General features: G+C 40.8%; 5 protein-coding genes across 12 annotated transcripts; 3 read left to right on the top strand and 2 right to left on the bottom strand.

Annotated features, from left to right (window-relative positions):
- The first annotated feature begins 9 nt into the window (after positions 1–9).
- LOC116433467 (uncharacterized) lies at positions 10–4,219 on the top strand. 2 transcript variants are annotated; one of them, XM_031991598.2, is made up of 5 exons: positions 10–341; positions 872–989; positions 1,069–1,422; positions 2,236–2,510; positions 2,605–4,219. In XM_031991598.2, exons 3-5 carry the CDS (start codon positions 1,340–1,342, stop codon positions 3,210–3,212), a joined length of 966 nt encoding a protein of 321 aa, XP_031847458.1. In that variant the 5' UTR covers positions 10–341; positions 872–989; positions 1,069–1,339; the 3' UTR covers positions 3,213–4,219. The 2 variants fall into 2 exon arrangements, with proteins under 2 accessions (XP_031847458.1, XP_031847457.1); XM_031991597.2 differs by lacking the exon at positions 872–989 and having other exon boundaries at positions 22–341.
- A 233-nt stretch (positions 4,220–4,452) lies between these two features.
- Positions 4,453–7,899, top strand: CPF2 (cuticular protein CPF2). Of its 4 annotated transcripts, none has more exons than XM_076373183.1 (4): positions 4,453–5,153; positions 5,476–5,918; positions 6,323–6,659; positions 7,560–7,899. In XM_076373183.1, the coding sequence occupies exons 2-4, from the start codon at positions 5,910–5,912 to the stop codon at positions 7,721–7,723; spliced, it is 510 nt and encodes a 169-aa protein (XP_076229298.1). In that variant the 5' UTR covers positions 4,453–5,153; positions 5,476–5,909; the 3' UTR covers positions 7,724–7,899. The 4 variants fall into 4 exon arrangements, with proteins under 4 accessions (XP_076229298.1, XP_031847463.1, XP_076229300.1 ...); XM_031991603.2 differs by having other exon boundaries at positions 4,453–5,061; XM_076373185.1 differs by having other exon boundaries at positions 4,864–5,153; positions 6,323–6,500.
- Positions 7,900–8,367: 468 nt separating this feature from the next.
- CPF1 (cuticular protein CPF1) lies at positions 8,368–11,382 on the bottom strand. Of its 3 annotated transcripts, XM_076373082.1 has the most exons (4): positions 11,074–11,382; positions 10,133–10,483; positions 9,892–10,077; positions 8,368–8,890 (listed from the first exon to the last, which is right to left on the bottom strand). In XM_076373082.1, exons 3-4 carry the CDS (start codon positions 9,901–9,903, stop codon positions 8,480–8,482), a joined length of 423 nt encoding a protein of 140 aa, XP_076229197.1. In that variant the 5' UTR covers positions 9,904–10,077; positions 10,133–10,483; positions 11,074–11,382; the 3' UTR covers positions 8,368–8,479. The 3 variants fall into 3 exon arrangements, with proteins under 3 accessions (XP_076229197.1, XP_031847434.1, XP_076229196.1); XM_031991574.2 differs by having other exon boundaries at positions 9,892–10,483; positions 11,149–11,382; XM_076373081.1 differs by having other exon boundaries at positions 9,892–10,483.
- FANCI (Fanconi anemia complementation group I) lies at positions 8,762–17,178 on the top strand. The gene is made up of 23 exons (XM_031991571.2): positions 8,762–8,899; positions 11,422–11,650; positions 11,713–12,002; positions 12,067–12,234; positions 12,307–12,530; positions 12,607–12,803; positions 12,898–13,034; positions 13,090–13,310; positions 13,369–13,718; positions 13,835–13,967; positions 14,038–14,345; positions 14,405–14,599; positions 14,691–14,845; positions 14,918–15,094; positions 15,156–15,307; positions 15,388–15,587; positions 15,676–15,843; positions 15,942–16,116; positions 16,201–16,417; positions 16,499–16,571; positions 16,645–16,788; positions 16,866–16,964; positions 17,040–17,178. Exons 2-23 carry the CDS (start codon positions 11,567–11,569, stop codon positions 17,157–17,159), a joined length of 3,987 nt encoding a protein of 1,328 aa, XP_031847431.2. The 5' UTR covers positions 8,762–8,899; positions 11,422–11,566; the 3' UTR covers positions 17,160–17,178.
- On the bottom strand, positions 17,003–18,315 carry ytr (U4/U6.U5 small nuclear ribonucleoprotein 27 kDa protein yantar). Of its 2 annotated transcripts, XM_031991573.2 has the most exons (5): positions 18,057–18,315; positions 17,766–17,974; positions 17,533–17,693; positions 17,246–17,452; positions 17,003–17,127 (listed from the first exon to the last, which is right to left on the bottom strand). In XM_031991573.2, exons 2-4 carry the CDS (start codon positions 17,882–17,884, stop codon positions 17,256–17,258), a joined length of 477 nt encoding a protein of 158 aa, XP_031847433.1. In that variant the 5' UTR covers positions 17,885–17,974; positions 18,057–18,315; the 3' UTR covers positions 17,003–17,127; positions 17,246–17,255. The 2 variants fall into 2 exon arrangements, with proteins under 2 accessions (XP_031847433.1, XP_031847432.1); XM_031991572.2 differs by lacking the exon at positions 17,003–17,127 and having other exon boundaries at positions 17,187–17,452.
- Positions 18,316–18,402: the final 87 nt, after the last annotated feature.

Genomic DNA, 18,402 nt, shown 5'->3' on the forward strand with positions numbered 1-18,402 from the left:
ATATATCTACAGATGAAAATATTCGATAATTTCCGGGAAATTATCGTCAGCGTCGGTATAAATTTTCTTACTGATTATCCCTAGATTTTTCTAGTTCTTTCGCGTTTCCCCGAGGACAAAGGATTTCCGTTGGAAGGGAAATTAACGTCCCCCTTGACAGGCTTGACGCACACAACACGAAACAACGTAATGCATGTTCGAGCTTGTGTCATCCGTTGTGAACGGTGGGTGATTGTGTCGCTACGAAGTAACGGTGTTACCGTTTCCAAGGTCTTGAACAAAATATCGCAGTTATGGGGCTATTAATTTCGCGGAAATATTCAACGCACCGTAAAAATCAAGTAAGTAAATTCGTAGTCGGCTTTTATGCGCATCGTACCGTACGACGGGGAACGTATTTTGTTTAAGCTTCGCTTACGAAACAGCAGGAGCATCGTATGTATTTATGGTTTGCGATGTCAAGCACTTCTGATGCGTTCGTCGAAATTCATTTAATTATTCGTCACGTGATACGAGCCGTGTACTACGAAACGAATTTGTGACGCGACGTTCGGCGATAAAACCGTAACGTTTATCGAGAACTCCTTGAAATTATTCATTTTATTATTCGCTTAGCTCGCGTTAGCGTACACACTCGGCTCTTTGTTTGTGTGTTCTCGACGATTCGTTCTCGCTTTCCATATTGTTTATACGTGTGCCGAGGCGTGACAAATTGAAAACTCGGAGGAATCGATCGAGAATCCAAGCGAAAGAAGTAAACAGAATTACGGGACAGTTTTACGAAGGAAAAAAAAAATGCATTCCAGTAAACGGAAGATAACTGAGATCGGAAAGAATGATCCACGATGGTTGGTTGACCGTGATGTTTCAGGAGGCGGTAAATACGAATGAGCTCTGACGCTTCGAATAATCCAATTTGCGGTCGTTCGACCAAAAACTATGAATTCCCTTTGTAACATTGTGTTTGTTCCTTCCCGAGGTGCACACGCGTAAGCGCACAATTGCATATCCGTACATTACATACGTATGTAAAGTGTGCACGCATGCACCGTTTTTGTTTTGTTGTAGGTCGGTAGAACAACGTGCAGGTTGATTTCCTAGGAAAGGGGAGCGATACGAGACAACTCTAGAAGAATAATCTTTCCCAAGAAGAATTAAGAATCAAGTTGTATTGTAAATTCGTATGCCGTAGTAGAAGTTAACAGAAGGAACAGAATCTAAAGGGAAGGAAGGGTAGGATAGGGAAAAGAAGGGAAGGGAAACAGATTAAATCTCCTGTCCGATTGAACAGTATATATCGATCTGAATTTGTGAAAACGAGAATCTTGATTGCCACACGATGGATTCGACGAGACAGGAAGACAGATCGCTCGGTGGTGGAATATCTCTGCCGCAATGGATGAAGGGAAAGATCGATAATAGGTATCTTTTTCCTCACACGTAGTTGATAATTACAATGCTTAACGTTCAATGTTCATCGTTCGCGTTTACTCTTGCCGCTTTTGTATCACAAGTTGCAAAAGCGCGAGAGAGATAACGCGAACGTTACACATTTACATTCATTCAGTCCTCTGCAGCAATCGATGAATCCAAGCCTCATCTCTCTCTCAGCGGGACAAATTATTTTCACACTGCATATTGTATATCGCGCGAGATCGATATAGACGTGGAGGAGAGTTTGTTTTCTCATTTAGTATATTCTCGAACGGCAGAGAATATTTACAGGCGGAATGTGGGCAACGTGACCGAACAGCTGGTTGCACGAGCCATTGGTGGTCGCTATTCTTAGCTCGCAGATCCACGACGGTTCGCGCTCTCGGACGCGCGGCCCTCGTGGTTCTGCAACGGCGTGACACCGTTCGTTTTCCTCTATGTCGAAGAGAGACGAGCCGGAGGATCGAGCAACGTTTCGTTTCATTGAACCGTTCACCGGCGGTTCTTCACGTGATCCTAGAGTAAACCGAGTTTCTTCAATTTCTATTCATCGTTGAATCTACTGCGCATCGAAGATTCGAGAACCGACAGAACATAAGAATGACGTTTCTACTGGTACGATCCGAATGCGTGAACCACGGACGGGCTTAAGAGAAATCAGCATATCGCCGACTACTATTGTTCCCTATAATTTCCAACACTTTTCTACACATATCTACATATGTCCTTACGCAATCGTGTTCTATTCGTTACCGTTAACACCGCTTTATCAACATCATTAATCGGTTCTCTGTTCCACAGATTCGATTTCGATGAGAGCACGTTCAGCCCGCCATCTCACGACGACAACTTCTTTTACATACGGTATCCAAAGGCACAGAACGAACTGTCAGTTTCGCAAGAATTTCGGCCGATCGACAAGGTGTTCGGCGAACAGAACATTGACACGGCGAGCAATGTGAAAGTGGAGCAGCAACTGGTCCCCGAGAGCAAGCCGAGGAGCAGTCAGGAGATCGACTTCAGCAAGCATCCGTTGCCGTGTCAACCGTTCGTGCCGACTTCCGCGGCTGGCAAAGGTATAGCCGAAGCTGCACACGCATACTCTATTTAATTATACACCGTCCGTCGCGTCATGACCTTCGACCAAGTACAAGCTGAACTTGTTTTTAGGGAACGAGGTCAAGCAGACTTCCAAGACATTGCCGATCGGAAACGCGAAGGCGAAGTCCCAGGGCATAGACGATGGATTTCACAGCGAGCCAGCACTTTGCGGGAAGTCGATCGTCCTCGTAGCCAATCAGATAATGTCCAACAAGTTCCACAAGACGTTCGCGGCTGAGCAAGCCGAGAGTCAGCCGAAGAAGGGCAGCAAGTCGCTGCCGGCCACGCCGTTGACTTCGCCCGCCGGGAGCCCCGACAGTTCGCCGAAGGCGCGCCGACGCACGCCGTCGAATCGGTACTTCACAGGCCCCTTCCTCCTCGACCGGGAGAAGTACCAGGGCGGTTGGATCTTGGCGAGCATACTGGGACAGTCCAGGGAGATCGTCACCGCGAAGATCGACGAGGAGGACGAGTCCAACGTCGACGCCGCGTCCTCGCCGGCGCAGCCGCCGCCGTCCAGGCTCCTGAACAGGAAGAAGTCCATATCCTCTCAGAATCTGACATACGTAGGGACGGACGAGAAGTCTACCGCTGAGAAGTCAGTCTACTCGAACGTATTCCAAGCGAAGCCGTCGGAACTAAGGGAAATGAACTTCTGGTCTCCGACGTCTATGTAAATTATTGTACCCTGTAATTCGAATAAGTCAAAGATTCGTCCGCGTGTTCATCGGCTATTGAACACCGGACACCGGACATCGGACGCAGCTCATCGACGTCTCTGTTATTACTCTTCTTCTTGGTTTTATTCAAGCTTTTGTTCGTTGAACAAACGGGTCTACAGATCCGTTCTATATTTTCCAATTGTCCCGTGTACGACTCGCCTCCAGAGGCAAGTGTACACTTCCGTTTACCGTAGTTGATAGCAATAATGTATCTCTTTCGTGCTTTTAGTTGCGTCGTTACTCGATAGACATTCGGGAACGTTCCAGCACTGCGAACGGGCAAGAATGAACGGTTGCGAGCCGAGAGCGCAGATCTCTGGAGAAAGGAAGCGCCCGCTTCCGACTCGCGCTAGGAAAACGCATTAATCTCCCTTCCCCTCGTCTCTAACCTCTGTCTGATTGTTTGATTTTAATATTTAATCTTAGAGATAAGATGGAAGGAAAGGAAAAACACTGTATATTGTACGTCGCGTGAATCCGTCTGCATTACTCGTTGCGTTCACGCGGCGCGAGAGGACATTCTACGAATCGATGTAACCGCGGATCTCTTTGATGTTTTACCGTTCGAACGAGAAGTTTCAATCGATGAAATTCTTAGGTACTTGAATGTCGCCGCGCAGCGAGTCGCGCGAATAGAGCGCTCGTGGAACGTAGGTACCGTCTACCGGACAGGCGTCAACGTGCGTGGGTAGCAGTTACTTATGCCAACGAGGGAGAACTGAGAATAATTGTAGACCAATTATGGAAATTGTACGCTACGATAAAGCCTACTTACAGATTCTATCGCGTTTGCTCACTACATTCAGGCTATAGTTTTGTATGTCGGCGTAGACGAATTCTATGAATTATTTCCCCGCGGAGAACCATTGAACGAAAACGGTCCGGATCCCAGGAACCCATGATTTCTGCATTGTATTATATTTTCCAAAGAGATGATAATAAAATCAAACGAGTTCCCCCTACACCGATCATCTTGCACCTTATATTTCACACCGAATTTAATGGAACTCGTCCGTCTCGGTTGCAACAATTTCGTTCTTTTTATAACGAACTTGTTGAACTGCCAATAAAGTCGGTTTCGAAATGCCGGCAAGTTTGTTTCATACGAAAGCAGTCTGACAGGCGAGAAACTTCTCGTAACTCGAAGATAAACCGCGTGGACGAGTGTACAGGGTAGGTATTTCATTAATAAGCAGAACAGATAAGATACCGGTTCAACAAAGTAGAACGCGTCTCGTCGCTGTCGGTGTGTTTATGAAATTACGAAGCTCGCCGTGTTTGCCCTTGTTGTACTCGATCAATGTTGATTGTGTAACTCGTGCAGATAACGGCGACACGTCGTGACGCCTGCATTTTCATCCTCATTGCCATTCGCTTCGCGTTTCTATCTACTTTCCTTGCGTTTCCTTTCGTTTTAAATGAAATCGAACTCCGCTTTCCGTTTTAAGTGAATCTTCTCTGAGATTCAAGCTGCAAACGATCAAGACATTTATAGAACTGTCGCCCGACGCATCGTTAACCCTTTGCCCTACAATGACGAGCATCTCATCGCTCCGTTTTTTCCATTTGCTTTCGTGTCATTTGTTCGTTAAAATTCCCACTTCATTGGTCTCGGATGTATCTATCATCGATCACTTCCAAATGATCATTGCTGCATGGACCTTGCACGAGACACACTTCCTCATCCTATCCGTAAAACGGAAAATGCGTATTAATGGCGGAAGTCGACTCGCGTCCTATCTATGACAGAACATATGTTTTGCAACTCTGCAGACATAGTTACACGTGATTAGTTTAGTCAGCTGTAAGTAAACGTTCGCCGTAACTCTAGCAGATCTCGAGAACGAGACACCCTCCCGTCGCAATTCGAGATACGCTTGTGTTGAGCAATTGCACGTATGCATTTCTATTTTGTGCCCTCCGATTCTCGGTATACGCGCTCATAATGCATCCGTCATTCAAGATTTCGAAATTATTCTATTTTCTGTTGAAACTATTCAATTAACACTAGGTTTACGGACGTTTATTGTCCGGTTTATCCTATTGTCCCTAAAAAAATTGATGTTCGACCGTTTAGATCTTGGAAATTAGGGACTTAAAATTAGGTTATCATACGTATTCTTGTAACTGTAACCAAAACCGACATAAACGTTTGCCAAGTAATGTTTATAAAATTCATGCACTCCGTAAACTTAGTGTTAATCTGCACTCTTTACAGAATCGTGACGGTTCTCGTTTCGAGAACGAACAAGTCGAAGGATCATTGCAAACATCAAGCTCACTGGAGAACAATGCTTCTCCATCAATTTCCTTCAGTGGCTAAAAGGTTCACATTCTTTCTCCTTTCTTCATAGAGGAGGCTAGAACGCAACGCGAATTGCGAGAGTTTAGCAATTCAGTATCAAATGCTCTTCAACTCCGTAACGCAATATCGACTCGTTGCGGACCGTCCGTATTCTATACCATACTGCCATTGGTTAACAGATACTCGATACCGTGTTTTAGGGCTAGAAAAAAGCATTTCAAGTCCTGCAGATGGATAGGTTTACTAACGCTCGAGTATAAATAGTCTGGCAGATTTACCATAAGCATTCAATTCCCTCCACGTTTCGCTTCTGTGCGGTACAGAAAGAACTGTGACAAACTCTCATCATGTTTAGGGTGAGTAAAACAATCATTTCATTTCTCATCGGAGAATCTCCGAGAAATGTCCAGACAAGGGTCCCGAGCGTTCTTGGCACTGACCATAGCGAGTAATAAATCGCCTCGACTTCTGGCAAACAGATGTAAGGTGAAAGTTACGGTAAATCTACAAAACTGGCAAAACGTGAAGCAACTGCGACTGGATTATTGAAGTGACGGTTCCTTGGGCTTTTATTTCTGCTATGGTAAAAATACTCAGGGCTCTAACGTGCCTCGCAGGTGTCGTATAGCCCTCCTAAAGAGATTTAGCGACGCGACAGTATAAGTTGAAATGAAAATTGCCATCACAATTCAGTTTCCTGGAAATTAGCCGGTACGCGGTGTGTTAAATTCTAATTGTACGATTGATCGATTGATTTCAGTTCTTGGTGATCTGCGGTTGCTTGTTGGCGGTCGGACAGGCTGGCGTGATCGGCGGGGGTCTGCTCGCGGCGACCGCTCCCGCTGCGCTCGCGGTGCAGCAAGCGGCGGCTCTCCCTCTGTCCGCGGCGACGGTCGCGCTGCCGACGATCGCGACGTCCAGCTCCAACGTGATCCGGGGTATCGGTAACTTAGACGCCATATCGGCCTACTCGAAGAGCGTAGACACGCCGTTCAGTAGCGTCAGGAATGCAGACGTGCGCGTTAGCAATCCAGGAATCGTGACGGCGACCGCTGTGCCCGCGCCTGTAGTCACGGTCGCAAACACTGCTCTCGCAGGTACCTGATCGCGGGGTGCCGTCAGTTCTACTATGAAACAATTTACTCACGACACAGTACATCCTATTCTAGCGAAGAACTCTTCCGGAACACGGTATCGAGCAACGCGAGTGTCGTTGTCGCTAGTCGTCGAGAAACTCGGGCATCTGGTAATCGTTTGCCGACACGCTTCCTTCGCGCGTCTTTCGCTCTGCTGACGGAGATTCTATGTTCAACGCGTGGAGATTAATTATATCGATATATGATTTATATACGATTGCTTATGTATAATTGCAATATATAATTTATATATCAATTGCTTATATATAATTGCAATAGATAATTTATATATAATTGCTTATATATAATTGCAATATATAATTTATATATAATTGCTTAACACTAGGTTCACGGGCATTTATTGTACAGTTCATTCTATTGCTCCTGGGGAAGTTGATATTCATTTAGATCTTGGAAATTGTAGAAACAATCAGGATTCATATTCGTATAACTGAATCAACGAAAACCGATTGAAACACTTACCAAATAACGTTCATAAAATCCAATCTACGTCAAATCGACATATTCCGTAAACCTAGTGTTAACAGAAGAAAACGTTGATCTCAAATTTGATATCTCGCCTCGAAATGGAATCCGTCCGCAGAGGGTTGAAGGAATATCTTAGCTGGTAACCATCCATTTTCTACTCTCGTCTTTCTGCTTCTCCAGTCATCCACCCTTCATCTCTCCGTGTCTCTGAATCATTCTCAGAACTCTTAGCCGTTCCATGACACCCGATTTTCATTGTACAATACACATGATCACATGGTGCCTACAAGCGTGCCTATGTATATACATGTAAATATTCCTCCAAAGCAACAAGCGGTCCAACTATAACGCGATACGACTTTTCTCGTTTAGCTCCTGTCGCCACGGCCGCGCTCGCCGGTCCCACGGCGCTGCTCGCGCCAGGACTGACAACGGCGTTCGCAGCTGGACCGGCTCTGACCACCGGGTTGGCAGCGGCTCCCCTGGGACTCAACGGTTTGGCACTGAACGGCCTGGGGGCGGTTAAAGTCCTCTAAGGACCGTCGCTCGGCCGCGGCTCGTCGGGGACGGCTCGGCAGCTCGAGCCTTCGACGTTGCCAACCGCGCTCCCACTCTCGCGGTAACGAAGAATCATTTCCACGACGCAAACGAACTACATGTCACAGAATGTAATAACCGAATATCGAGTAAATATAAAACCTTTACAACTCTACGTTCGTTAAGGCCCTTACCGTTTCGTTCGGCCCCTTAAACCATCGTAGTTTTAGTTTCGTATACACTTATTATCTTTTCTAAGACTTAGCTGTACGTTTGGTAGTTTTTCGTAACAAGAGCCTTCGTCCCGCAGCAACTTGCAATCTTCCTTACGGTATTACGAGAAGGGACCGTGGCAGCCATAGATCCCTGAACCCATAAGGCCCGCGATTCTTACTGTAGATTTTCCTTGTCTATTCACATCTGGCGTCCAGTCACCAGCATTTTTAACTCTCTAGCCCGTCTGTTAGCATGTGTTATTAAGGCCAAGCGTTTCTTGCCTTTACGCACGTCGCCACGTGCAAAATTCAGCAAAACTCGACCACCATTACGGTAGCCACTAACGTTGTCTGATCTTTTGATGTCGCACCTAGTCAATACGCTGAAGCAACCGACGCTGGTGAGAAATAACTTGGCTGTACACGCGTTTCATGTGGGCATACTGTATTTAATAAATAGAAACGGCGATCGGTCAGGGTACACGTACAGAGTCATGAGAGATTGCCGCGTCGGATAAGAGAGAGTCAGGCGGGGACCGGTTACCAGGAGTAGGAGACGCCGATGGGGCTGCTGTAGGCCATGTGGGAGACGGCCACCGCCGGGGAGTAAGCGACGCCGAGGAGCGAGCCCGGTTGCGCGATCGGCGCGGCCAAGGGTGCATGTGCGGCGGTGTAAGTCAGAGGAGCAGCGTGCGCGGCGGTGTAAGTCAGGGGAGCAGCGTGCGCGTAGATCGCCGGGTTCGTTACGCGGATGTCGGACTTGCTGCTGCTGGAGAACGGGGTGGAGATCGTCTTCGACTGCGTCGCGATCTGCGCCAGGTTCCCTGAGCTGCGCAGAATGTTGTCGGATGTTGACGTCAACGCGGCAGTGGTCAGAGTGTATTGGCCGGCCGCGGCCGTTCCCAAGTAGCCGGCGTTGCTCACCGCCAGGGCGCATGCGAGGATTACGATCTGAAAATGGTAATGTGACTTTTAATTTGTTTTGTAATGAGTCGACCAATTCGACGATCGCTGGATCTCTTGAGTTTACTTGGGTTTGAGATTGAGATTAACCCTTTGCAGTTGAGAATATTTTTGTCGATAAGTATTCATTATTTTCTGATGTCAATGATATTTTTTGCAATTAAGATAGAGACATACCTTGCATAAGTGACAGAAGTATTTTATTTCCATGTGTAAGTTATGTTATATAGAATTTAATATTGAATTTTTCATTTTACCATTTTCTTGGATCAAATCAAATGATTGGAAGGCGCCTCTTGAGTGCAAAGGGTTAATCTGAATTCATTTATGATTCTATGAATATGTACTTAACAATAGAACTACCAATTCAAACCGTCTTTTTAAGATTTTAGATGCTACAAGTGTGAATTTAAGATTCCAATTGATTTATACTTCAGTTTATCACTGAATCAGGTTCTTCAATCATTTGTTGTGCCTTTGTAATCATTAAAAAAGAAGACATTATTGGTCATTTGGCCTGGTAGTTATAATGTTAATTACTTATTTATATGTATACACAGTGGTGGCTGGTGTATAGGCACTTTGGAACTGCAGCACCCCTAATTACTTGACATTATTGATAACATTGAATGTAATGAGTCCTCTTCTTTAATTCTTTATACTTGTACAATGTATAATCAGCTTAATGTCAGTAGCCATCCCCAGATAATGATACAAACATTTTCAAACAAATGCAAACTTTCTGGAGCACCCCCAATTACTTGACATTATTGATAACATTGAATGTAATGAGTCCTCTTCTCTGATTCTTTATACTTGTACAATGTATAATCAGCTTAATGTCAGTAGCCATCCCCAGATAATGATACAAACATTTTCAAGCAAAGGCTAAAAACTTTTTGGAGCATCAGCCCCACTAATTTGAACTACAAACCACTGTGTATACATATACATATAATATTTGTAGATGTATATGGAGGAATACCAACCTTGGAGAACATTGTGTATGTAAATAACGATTTGTCAAATAGCAAACGTTGATTCTTCGATGATGCTCGAATGCGAATGCGTGCTGATCGTTGCCCACCGAAAATCTTATATAGTGCAAATGATCCGGCTGGAATTAGGTGGGGTACAAGGGCGTGTATCGTGCCGGTGTCCAAAAAACTTTCACTCTAAAAGCAAGCGTAATCGTAATAGTGTGTAAACCGATCGTACGCTTTTCCCTACCACGCCCAAATTCTCCTCGTTTTTTTTTCTTCCTTCTGTTCCTCGGACAAAATACTCGACTTGTCCCCCTCCCCCCGGCGACCTTGGACCAGAAAGTCGAATCCTTCAACTGGTCGTGCCGCGGCAAACGAACGACCATGATCCAATTACTTTGTCCTTTCACCCTGTTACCGAATTTTTCGCTGGAACGCCGATGGGAACGATAACGTGTGCGTGCCATCGAACCGCCGCTATTACTGCTTTCGAATTGTCCTGCCTAATTTCGCTACTCGCATCACCATATTAGGCTTCACGTGTTTCGCAATTCCGCTGGATTATGATTACGTCGAATGCCTTATTTTCGGCTGCAGACTACGGGAGAAACAATTACAATAAATTATTTCATTGCGTTGTTATTATCGTTGTTTACAATACAGGAGTGTCTTAATCGTCGTTCGATTGAGAAAATAGTAGCTGAGTTTCGGCGGGGTCACCGGTGACCCACATGGCAATTCTACCTGAAGTGGAAATTTCGTTTGAAGATAATAAATTGATAATAGTAAAATAGTTGTTTGTTTTGATCCGTGGGTAATGAACAACACTGATTCTTGTTAACCCTCTATGGGACGAAATTATGTTTTTGATTATAACAAAATCTATGCAGTACGAAATTAATAAATATCCACATATGAATTAACAATGTATTCAATAGTTTCAATAATTCCATCAAACGAATATATTTTACAACTTTCAAGTTACAATGACAAATTTTTACGCCTGAGCGTATAAAAGTTTAAGTCAACTTATTTAATTTTATTCACCACTTTGAGTGCAAAATGAAATAAACAAGATACCACGTACTGACACGTGACTTCAAAGTTGCATGGGCCTATGGAGGGTTAAGAAGTTTCGTGTCAACAAGTTTCAATTTTATCTTTGATTTTAACTATAAAATAACTTGCCTTATACACCACGCATTGTCAGTGTCTTTCTCGAGTATTTAGATTTTATTTGTTTATTTTAACGTCGACGGGTACCTGGCATGGGAACTAACAGAGCATAGGGGTAGGTCCTTCGTGTATTCGATGGTTTGTTCAATTGTTTCTCCTGTTCATGCATTATATGCTAATCACTGGATACACAGAGCTATTCTTGTTTTTCCCCTTTTTAGAGCAACAGGTGTTTAAACACTAGTAAATACGCGTCATTATAGAACGTAATTGGATTTTTGGTGCGCATTTGCATTGAGTATACGGTGTTCCAAGGTTACGTCCTCTATGCGGATTTTTGCTAAACTCCCTGACAATTAGATGTAGGTACCATTGTATCACCGAATGGTATCCATCGGTAAGGACCAAATCTTCCGAGTCACGTGTGTGAATTTTCGAATTTCCATTCCACGCGGAAACGGCGTAGTAATTGAAAGAATTAGTGAAGCTGTTAATTATTGAAATCATGTATCAACAATTCCAAAATGTACAATCTCCTGAGAGGCAACTGGAAATGCGCGCATTTGTTCGAGATTCGAATGTGGAGGAGGTAATTTATATAAATAAATGAATGATGAATGGATATTTTGACTGAAACCGTCATTTGAACAGATCACGAAAATAATACGGAATAGTATCCGTAAGACAGACGCCCCGAAGATATTGGATGATATTTTGGAAGCGTTTTCCGATTCTGAACAATGTCAATCGAAACGACGCAAAGTGATCGAATCAACGTTGGAGATTTTAGGAAAAATTCAAATACCCACGGTGCACGCGGATATGATCGTTAACCGAATAATTTTCAATCTGCCAAAGCATTCCAAACAGGACCTTGTCAAACTCGTTGACTTTTGTGTGTCGTCTATCCGTGATGATGATAACGAGGACGAACTACTCTGGTAAATTAATAATTTCTTCATTAAAGTATTGTGTTAATGGATAAATATCATTGTTTTTCGATAGTTGGAAAGATCTGTTACCTGTACTGCTCGAAGCATTAGAAAATGAAAAGTGCATTGTTCGCATGGATACACAAATATCTGGGAACGAGTATAAATCATTGATTGTTAAGACAATCTGTAATTATCAATGGAATACCAACCACTTGCCACTGTTTGCTAAAATGTTTGGGTAAATGATTTTTCAGTTGATGGCTTTCAAATCTTATGAAAGCTGTTACTTATTCTATGTTTTTGTCTGTAGGGACATGGCTCTGGATAAGACGGATCATCAAGTGGTTATCAGAACATTGTGCCATCATTTACCCAATCTGTCTCTAAGCCAAGTGCCACCTTTCGCGTACCAAACTTTAAAATTATGTAAAGATCGTGACCATCAATACCTTTTGAATATGTTGTGTAAATATTTTCAGTCTTGTTATGCAAAAGTACTTTCAGTAGATAATGAGAACAGTGTGGAAGATATTGGTGAGTAATTCATACAATCTATAATATATGAGATTGACTGTTAACTATTCTATGTTGTTTTAATCATTTTACATAGGTAACATAGTTATAAAAGAGGTCACGGATATTGAGAGCACTGTACTATATTATCTGTACCAAGCTGTACAACTAAACCATGAAAGTTTAAAAGACTTTATTCGTCATCTTAAATCTGTATGTCATACACCAGAGTATATCTTGCAACCATTTATGCTTGCTATACTAATGTCTGTATCTAGTATATACACAGATCAGGTAATTGTAATTACAATGAATATAAATTTAATTTATTCTACTTTAGAGTATGTAAAGTTTGCTCTCTTCTAATGACAAAGGATGCATCTGGCAGATTTTTGATATATTGAAGATGGTTATTGTTAATGATAGTCTGGACAAAGAAAAGAAAGAACATAGTGCTTGGCTGAGGAAACTTTTACCCTCTGAACTTAATATAGTTATCATTGTTCGGCAAATCATTGACACCAGGTAATACATCATGAATTTTCCTATGTACAAACATATGATTTCTTATTATTTACAGTAACAAAGATCGTCATATGGTACTGAAAGGTCTTGTGGAATTAGCATTCATGTTAATGAGTACAAATCAAAAACTTAAACATAATATGACAGTTGTGTGCTCTACAGGAGCAGAAATTGTTCGAGAAATAATGAAAAAACAGCATGAAACAGTGCCTACTGTATTGCAAGAGTTAGTTGACAAAATAATAGTGGGTGGAACACCGGCAAGATATTACACAGGTAACAAAATGTGCTATTCTCTAATTGATTTGATTAAAAATAAATGTATTCTTTTTAGATTGTTTAAAGTATGCATGTGGTGAATTATCGGTAATAATTTTGGATCATCAAACTTGGATTATGATTCTCCTAGAGCGATTATTATTTTTGCCTGCTCTAGTAGCTGATCAAGTTTTGTTTGCTATTCTTCCACTAATGCGTATATCAGCCAATATACGAGAGAATCTTCTTTTGACTTTGAGGAAAGCTCTTTATAGAAAAGGTGCGGCCAAACGTCAAATGGCAGTCACTGGATTTCTCGAGATGTTAAAATATTCAAAAATGCATTCTTTGAGTGGCTTCAGGTTGAGCCAACGCTGCAGTTCTTCCATGCATGGTAGTTCAAATTCCTCATCAGTGTTGACTCAGGTATATTCGTTTTAATAATAAATTTCTACTCTTAGGCAGCCTACATTTCATTGACTCATTTATTACATTCTATTTACCACTGGTTATAACACAATAACACTAGTTATGTTATTTAGGCAACTATAGAATACGGTACACAACGAGAGAAAGGAACCACTGAAACTGATAAAACTTTATGTTATGAAATATTGGATATATTAAAGAAAAGCTTCACTTATGAATTTGAAGTTAGATTACACTTATACAAAGGTTTGTCAAATATATTTCTCTTTCACTCTTTATGCTTTACTTGGAATTTCTAAATCGTTCACATTTTTAGGATTGTACGGTGCCGTCACGAAAAATCCTGACATTACGGAGATGGTGCTGACAATGCTTTTTTCACATTTGAATCTTTACGTCGAAAGGGACGACAATGTCCTGCCACCTATAAAATTTGAATTGTGTATGGATGTTCAAGAGATGGACATAATTTTAAAAGAACCTATAGCGGAATTGATATTTGCAATACAGAAAATATACAGTGATGCAATTTCTAAAAATTCAAACATATCCGATAGGTGGTACAATCATCTGGAATCGCTGAGCAAGCGTGTTGCAGCTACTGATTTAGAACACTTGAATTTGGTAATAAAAGTATTATTGTTGAAACTTTGTCCATGCTTTTAACATAGGAATTATCATAGGAACGAGGAACAGATCTTTTTGAGAACAGTTTGAAATCTCAGATCAGGTTAAAAAACCTTGATATGGCGATCATGATTCATGAAGCATTAATAGCGTTTCAAATAGGAGAGTTATCCTTGAAAGAGAGACCAGAAATTTGCAGTAATATTGAAAATTTATTCAAAGGATACACGTGCTTGGTGGACTTGATTAAGGTGGTAAAATATAACACACGATTACAATTCATCTATTCTTTATTACTAATGATTTGAAGCTAATTTATCAACACTATGGTGTTATTGACAGCAACCTACAAAAACAAAGAAAGTAGACGGCAAAACTAAGAAAAATAAGGATATAAGCAATGTGACAAGAAAAGTTGCTAAGTCGGATAGCATTAAAATACCAACTACTATTATGGATTTGGATACAATACACCAATGTCTGTCCCTGTTATATTCGTAAGTGCATACAGAAGTACTTGTTTTGGATAGGTATTGGAAAGTATGTAATGAACCTTATTATTTATAAAGAGACAGACGACCTTTCTCGACTCAAACTCAAATTGAGAAACTTCGTGAAAATCAGAACTTCTGTTATTACGTGTTCCAAACGTGTGAACAACTGTTACAAAAAACTGAGTCGCTAATGCTGGATGCTCCACAAATGCAGTCAGACTTGTACATCAATGTTTACATTGAAATTGGAAGGTGAGCAAAAGGAAACGGAAAAAATAGAATTCCTTTCTAAACAATACATTTTGGTGTTCAGGTTACTTTATGAATACTTTATATTAAATCTGAACAATGACGACAATTATGATGAACAGGTGACAATACTAGCTTTACAATGCTTCAAGAAGATTTGTCATTGCATGTGCACATCATTTTCATCGGATTTACCTCGATTCCTGAGCACAATATGTAGGTGATCTTGATTGATCCGTGCAATAATCTATCATATTATGCCATTTCATAATTGATTTATTTATTTTTCGATTAAGTACAATCGAGAAAGGACTCCGTATCCAAAGATGTTAATTTGCAACTGCAGGAAGTTGTTATATCATTATACGATTATTTCGTAGTATCGTTCACTAGAGAAATGAGTACCAACGTGAAAAAGAAAGTGCCCATTCTGTTGTTACAAACTATGGAACAACTTGCATATAAAATTAATTTTGCAAAATGTGATGGCAAAGAGGTTGGTACATCAATCAATTGTGTGATGATTCGTTACTGAATATTCATGTTACATGTTACCATCATTATTTTCATATACTGTGAAAAAGGTGTTTGAATGCATAAAAAAAGTAACGCAGATAAAGGAATTAGAAACATCCGTTGTTTCTAACGTTATCCAATTTTTGTTACGCTTAGAGGAATGCGTAGAAGAACATGGAGAGACATTGAACGAGGTCTGTCTGAAGCTATGTGAGAAAGTGGGCACCATCGATGGTGTAAGCAATCATTTTTAAAAATTCTTTACAATACCCTATGCTCTCTCTTTTAATCTCTCAACGTGTTTGTTTTTTACCTTTGTATTTTATGAGCACAGACTGAAGCAATACCGATTGAGCAATATGAAATCATCTGCGAAGAAACTTTTGAACAGATCTATAACGTGTTGAATGATTGTGTGAAGGAAAAATTGAACAATGCTTCTTGGTTGTTGTCTCGTTTAAAGGCAGAAGACATTATAGCTCGTATATCTGGAACGACCGACGAAATTTGTATGTAGTGATACTTAGTGACACATTTAGATATTGAGAAAATACACATGTGTAATTGAAATATCAATGTCCTTGTCAAAACAGGTAATAACAATTTAAAAGAGAAGGAACGAAATTTGTGCAAACGGTTGTCCTATTTGGCCCAAGTACTCCACACGTTGGTGAACACATCCATAGAGCCAGGCCCGTGTACCGACAACACATTTAAAAATTTGCAATGTTTATACCATTTGCTAGGAAATCTTACCAAATACTTTTGCGCCAAGTCGAATGGAGAGAACGCAGCATTCCAGACGGTCAAGTATGTGTCAGATACACGTATTACGTTTTGAAAGGGGTGATTTGTTATTATGATTTAACAGTTATTTGGCTTCTATTGCAGATTTATTCAAGTGGTCCAATTGGCTGGCAAACCATTGAAATCTGCCTTTTACAATCTAGTAACATATATAGAGGTAATTAATCTTATTCTCAATGTTTCTTATATTATTGTCTGGTTTGGTTTTTCAATTAACGTACTTTTTAAAGGAAAAGCAAAACCAATTGAATTCAAAGTCTGATTCTCACGCGCAAAGGAACAAGATTTTACGCGAAACAAAAATAATACCACGCGTCGTTTACGAAATTGAGCAGTTCAACAAGGAAGTACTGTTACTTGGTAAAAAAACAGGCGTGAGTATTAAATATGTAACAACATAAACTCATTTTCATTGTTGTTCCTATTTCATTGTTGTACGTATTTGTGACAGGTACCTTTGGAAAACTACATGAAACACAGCGTGACGCGAGACTTTAGAATTAAAAATCCGCAACTCGTGGAAGGTCTTGAAAAAATGGATGTCAGCATGGTAATAATGTTCACCAGAAAATTCATAATTGCAAACTATTATGCCTTTTCTCGTAATGCTTTTATTGTTCAATAGTTTTCATCATCAAATTCAGAGGATTCAGAAAGTGAAGCTCATAAGTCCAACCTGGATAAGTCAAGCAGTACTGCTGATGAGTCGGAGCCTTCAAAGAAACGATTAAGAACAGAGGATTGAAGCATTATTTGCTTGATAAAAACTCAATTCTGAATTGATGACTGAATTTATTATGTTTCCATTACTTTTATGACAAACTTGCGTACCCATAATATTTTATGCTACAAAGTCCAATGGCCTATTGAACCCTCCTTTCCTGTTCATGTATTGTCTATATTTTCTTTTCAAAATTACGTGCACAGCGCCCACATCGTTGCCTTCGACCTTTTTACCCTTGGTAGTATCAAAACCACAAAAACCCATTATTCTCATCATTTCCTGTTCTTCGGGTGTTTTCCCTTGAAGATCAGCCTCTGTAAAACATCAAATTTATTTAGATAAAAAAGATACAACTAACGACCTGTCGTGAGATTATCTTTAACCATTAATCTACCTGTGATAATAGGACGTTCCGCTGTATTAGATTTCTGTTTAGGTTTGGGTCTATCCCTTTCTCTGGATCTGGATCTACTGTATGAACGCCTGTGCCTTTCACGGTCACGGTCACGTTCCCTTTCTCTGTCCCTTGATTTCACTCGATCTCGATCTACAGATCTATCCAATTATATTAAATTTATGGCAAATTTATGCGCAAATTAAAAATGCTCAAACGAATACGTAAAGTACCTTCTTCTTCTCTCGCGGGAACGTCTTCTTCTTCGATCTCTGTCGCGTTCTCTTTCACGATCTCGATCTCGCGACCGATCTCTCCTTCTCGACGGCGAAGGTGTACGACTACGTCCCATGATACGTGACTTTTAATTCTCTGGTCAATCTAATTACTACGCTAGAAACATCATTCGATGGACACGTGTTTCGTTTTGTTCCTTTAATATCTGATTACAAGTAAACAAAATCATATTTTTGAAACATGACTGAAAATAATAATACACCCTTTGTAATAAAGGTTATATTTACGTATCTCGCATGCCATCCTTCGGTAAAATTATCAAATGTGTGGTACGTAATGTTTTGTATACAATTAAGTAATACGCAATTATAAACAAGCAATATTGTCCAATAACTATAATACGAAGTGTTCGCGTATTAACATTTTCATAACAAACAATTTCACGGATGAACGACAAAGCTCTTTTTGAACACCGCTATCACAACAATTTTGGGCACATGCTCTAGATATTTCCTGTTAATGAAACAAGTTAATATCTGCCATCTAGTGGCAATACTCTTGAAATTTCATATCATTTCGGTATCGCGTTCGACGTAACCGACAATTTAAGGTTTTCCAATTAGCTAAGTTAAC

Source organism: Nomia melanderi, chromosome 13, assembly GCF_051020985.1.
Source record: "Nomia melanderi isolate GNS246 chromosome 13, iyNomMela1, whole genome shotgun sequence".
In the NCBI taxonomy this organism is placed as follows: Eukaryota; Metazoa; Arthropoda; class Insecta; order Hymenoptera; family Halictidae; genus Nomia; species Nomia melanderi.

Coding starts and splice junctions, on each gene's coding strand:
- LOC116433467 (XM_031991598.2), top strand. CDS start 1,340: ATGGATTCGACGAGACAGGAAGACAGATCGCTCGGTGGTGGAATATCT. Junction 1,423..2,235: donor AAGGGAAAGATCGATAATAG/GTATCTTTTTCC, acceptor TCTGTTCCACAG/ATTCGATTTCGATGAGAGCA. Junction 2,511..2,604: donor GACTTCCGCGGCTGGCAAAG/GTATAGCCGAAG, acceptor ACTTGTTTTTAG/GGAACGAGGTCAAGCAGACT.
- CPF2 (XM_076373183.1), top strand. Junction 6,660..7,559: donor CGCAAACACTGCTCTCGCAG/GTACCTGATCGC, acceptor TTTCTCGTTTAG/CTCCTGTCGCCACGGCCGCG.
- FANCI (XM_031991571.2), top strand. CDS start 11,567: ATGTATCAACAATTCCAAAATGTACAATCTCCTGAGAGGCAACTGGAA. Junction 12,003..12,066: donor AACGAGGACGAACTACTCTG/GTAAATTAATAA, acceptor GTTTTTCGATAG/TTGGAAAGATCTGTTACCTG. Junction 12,531..12,606: donor GAACAGTGTGGAAGATATTG/GTGAGTAATTCA, acceptor CATTTTACATAG/GTAACATAGTTATAAAAGAG.
- ytr (XM_031991573.2), bottom strand. CDS start 17,884: ATGGGACGTAGTCGTACACCTTCGCCGTCGAGAAGGAGAGATCGGTCG. Junction 17,694..17,765: donor TCCCGCGAGAGAAGAAGAAG/GTACTTTACGTA, acceptor ATAATTGGATAG/ATCTGTAGATCGAGATCGAG. Junction 17,453..17,532: donor GGAACGTCCTATTATCACAG/GTAGATTAATGG, acceptor GATGTTTTACAG/AGGCTGATCTTCAAGGGAAA.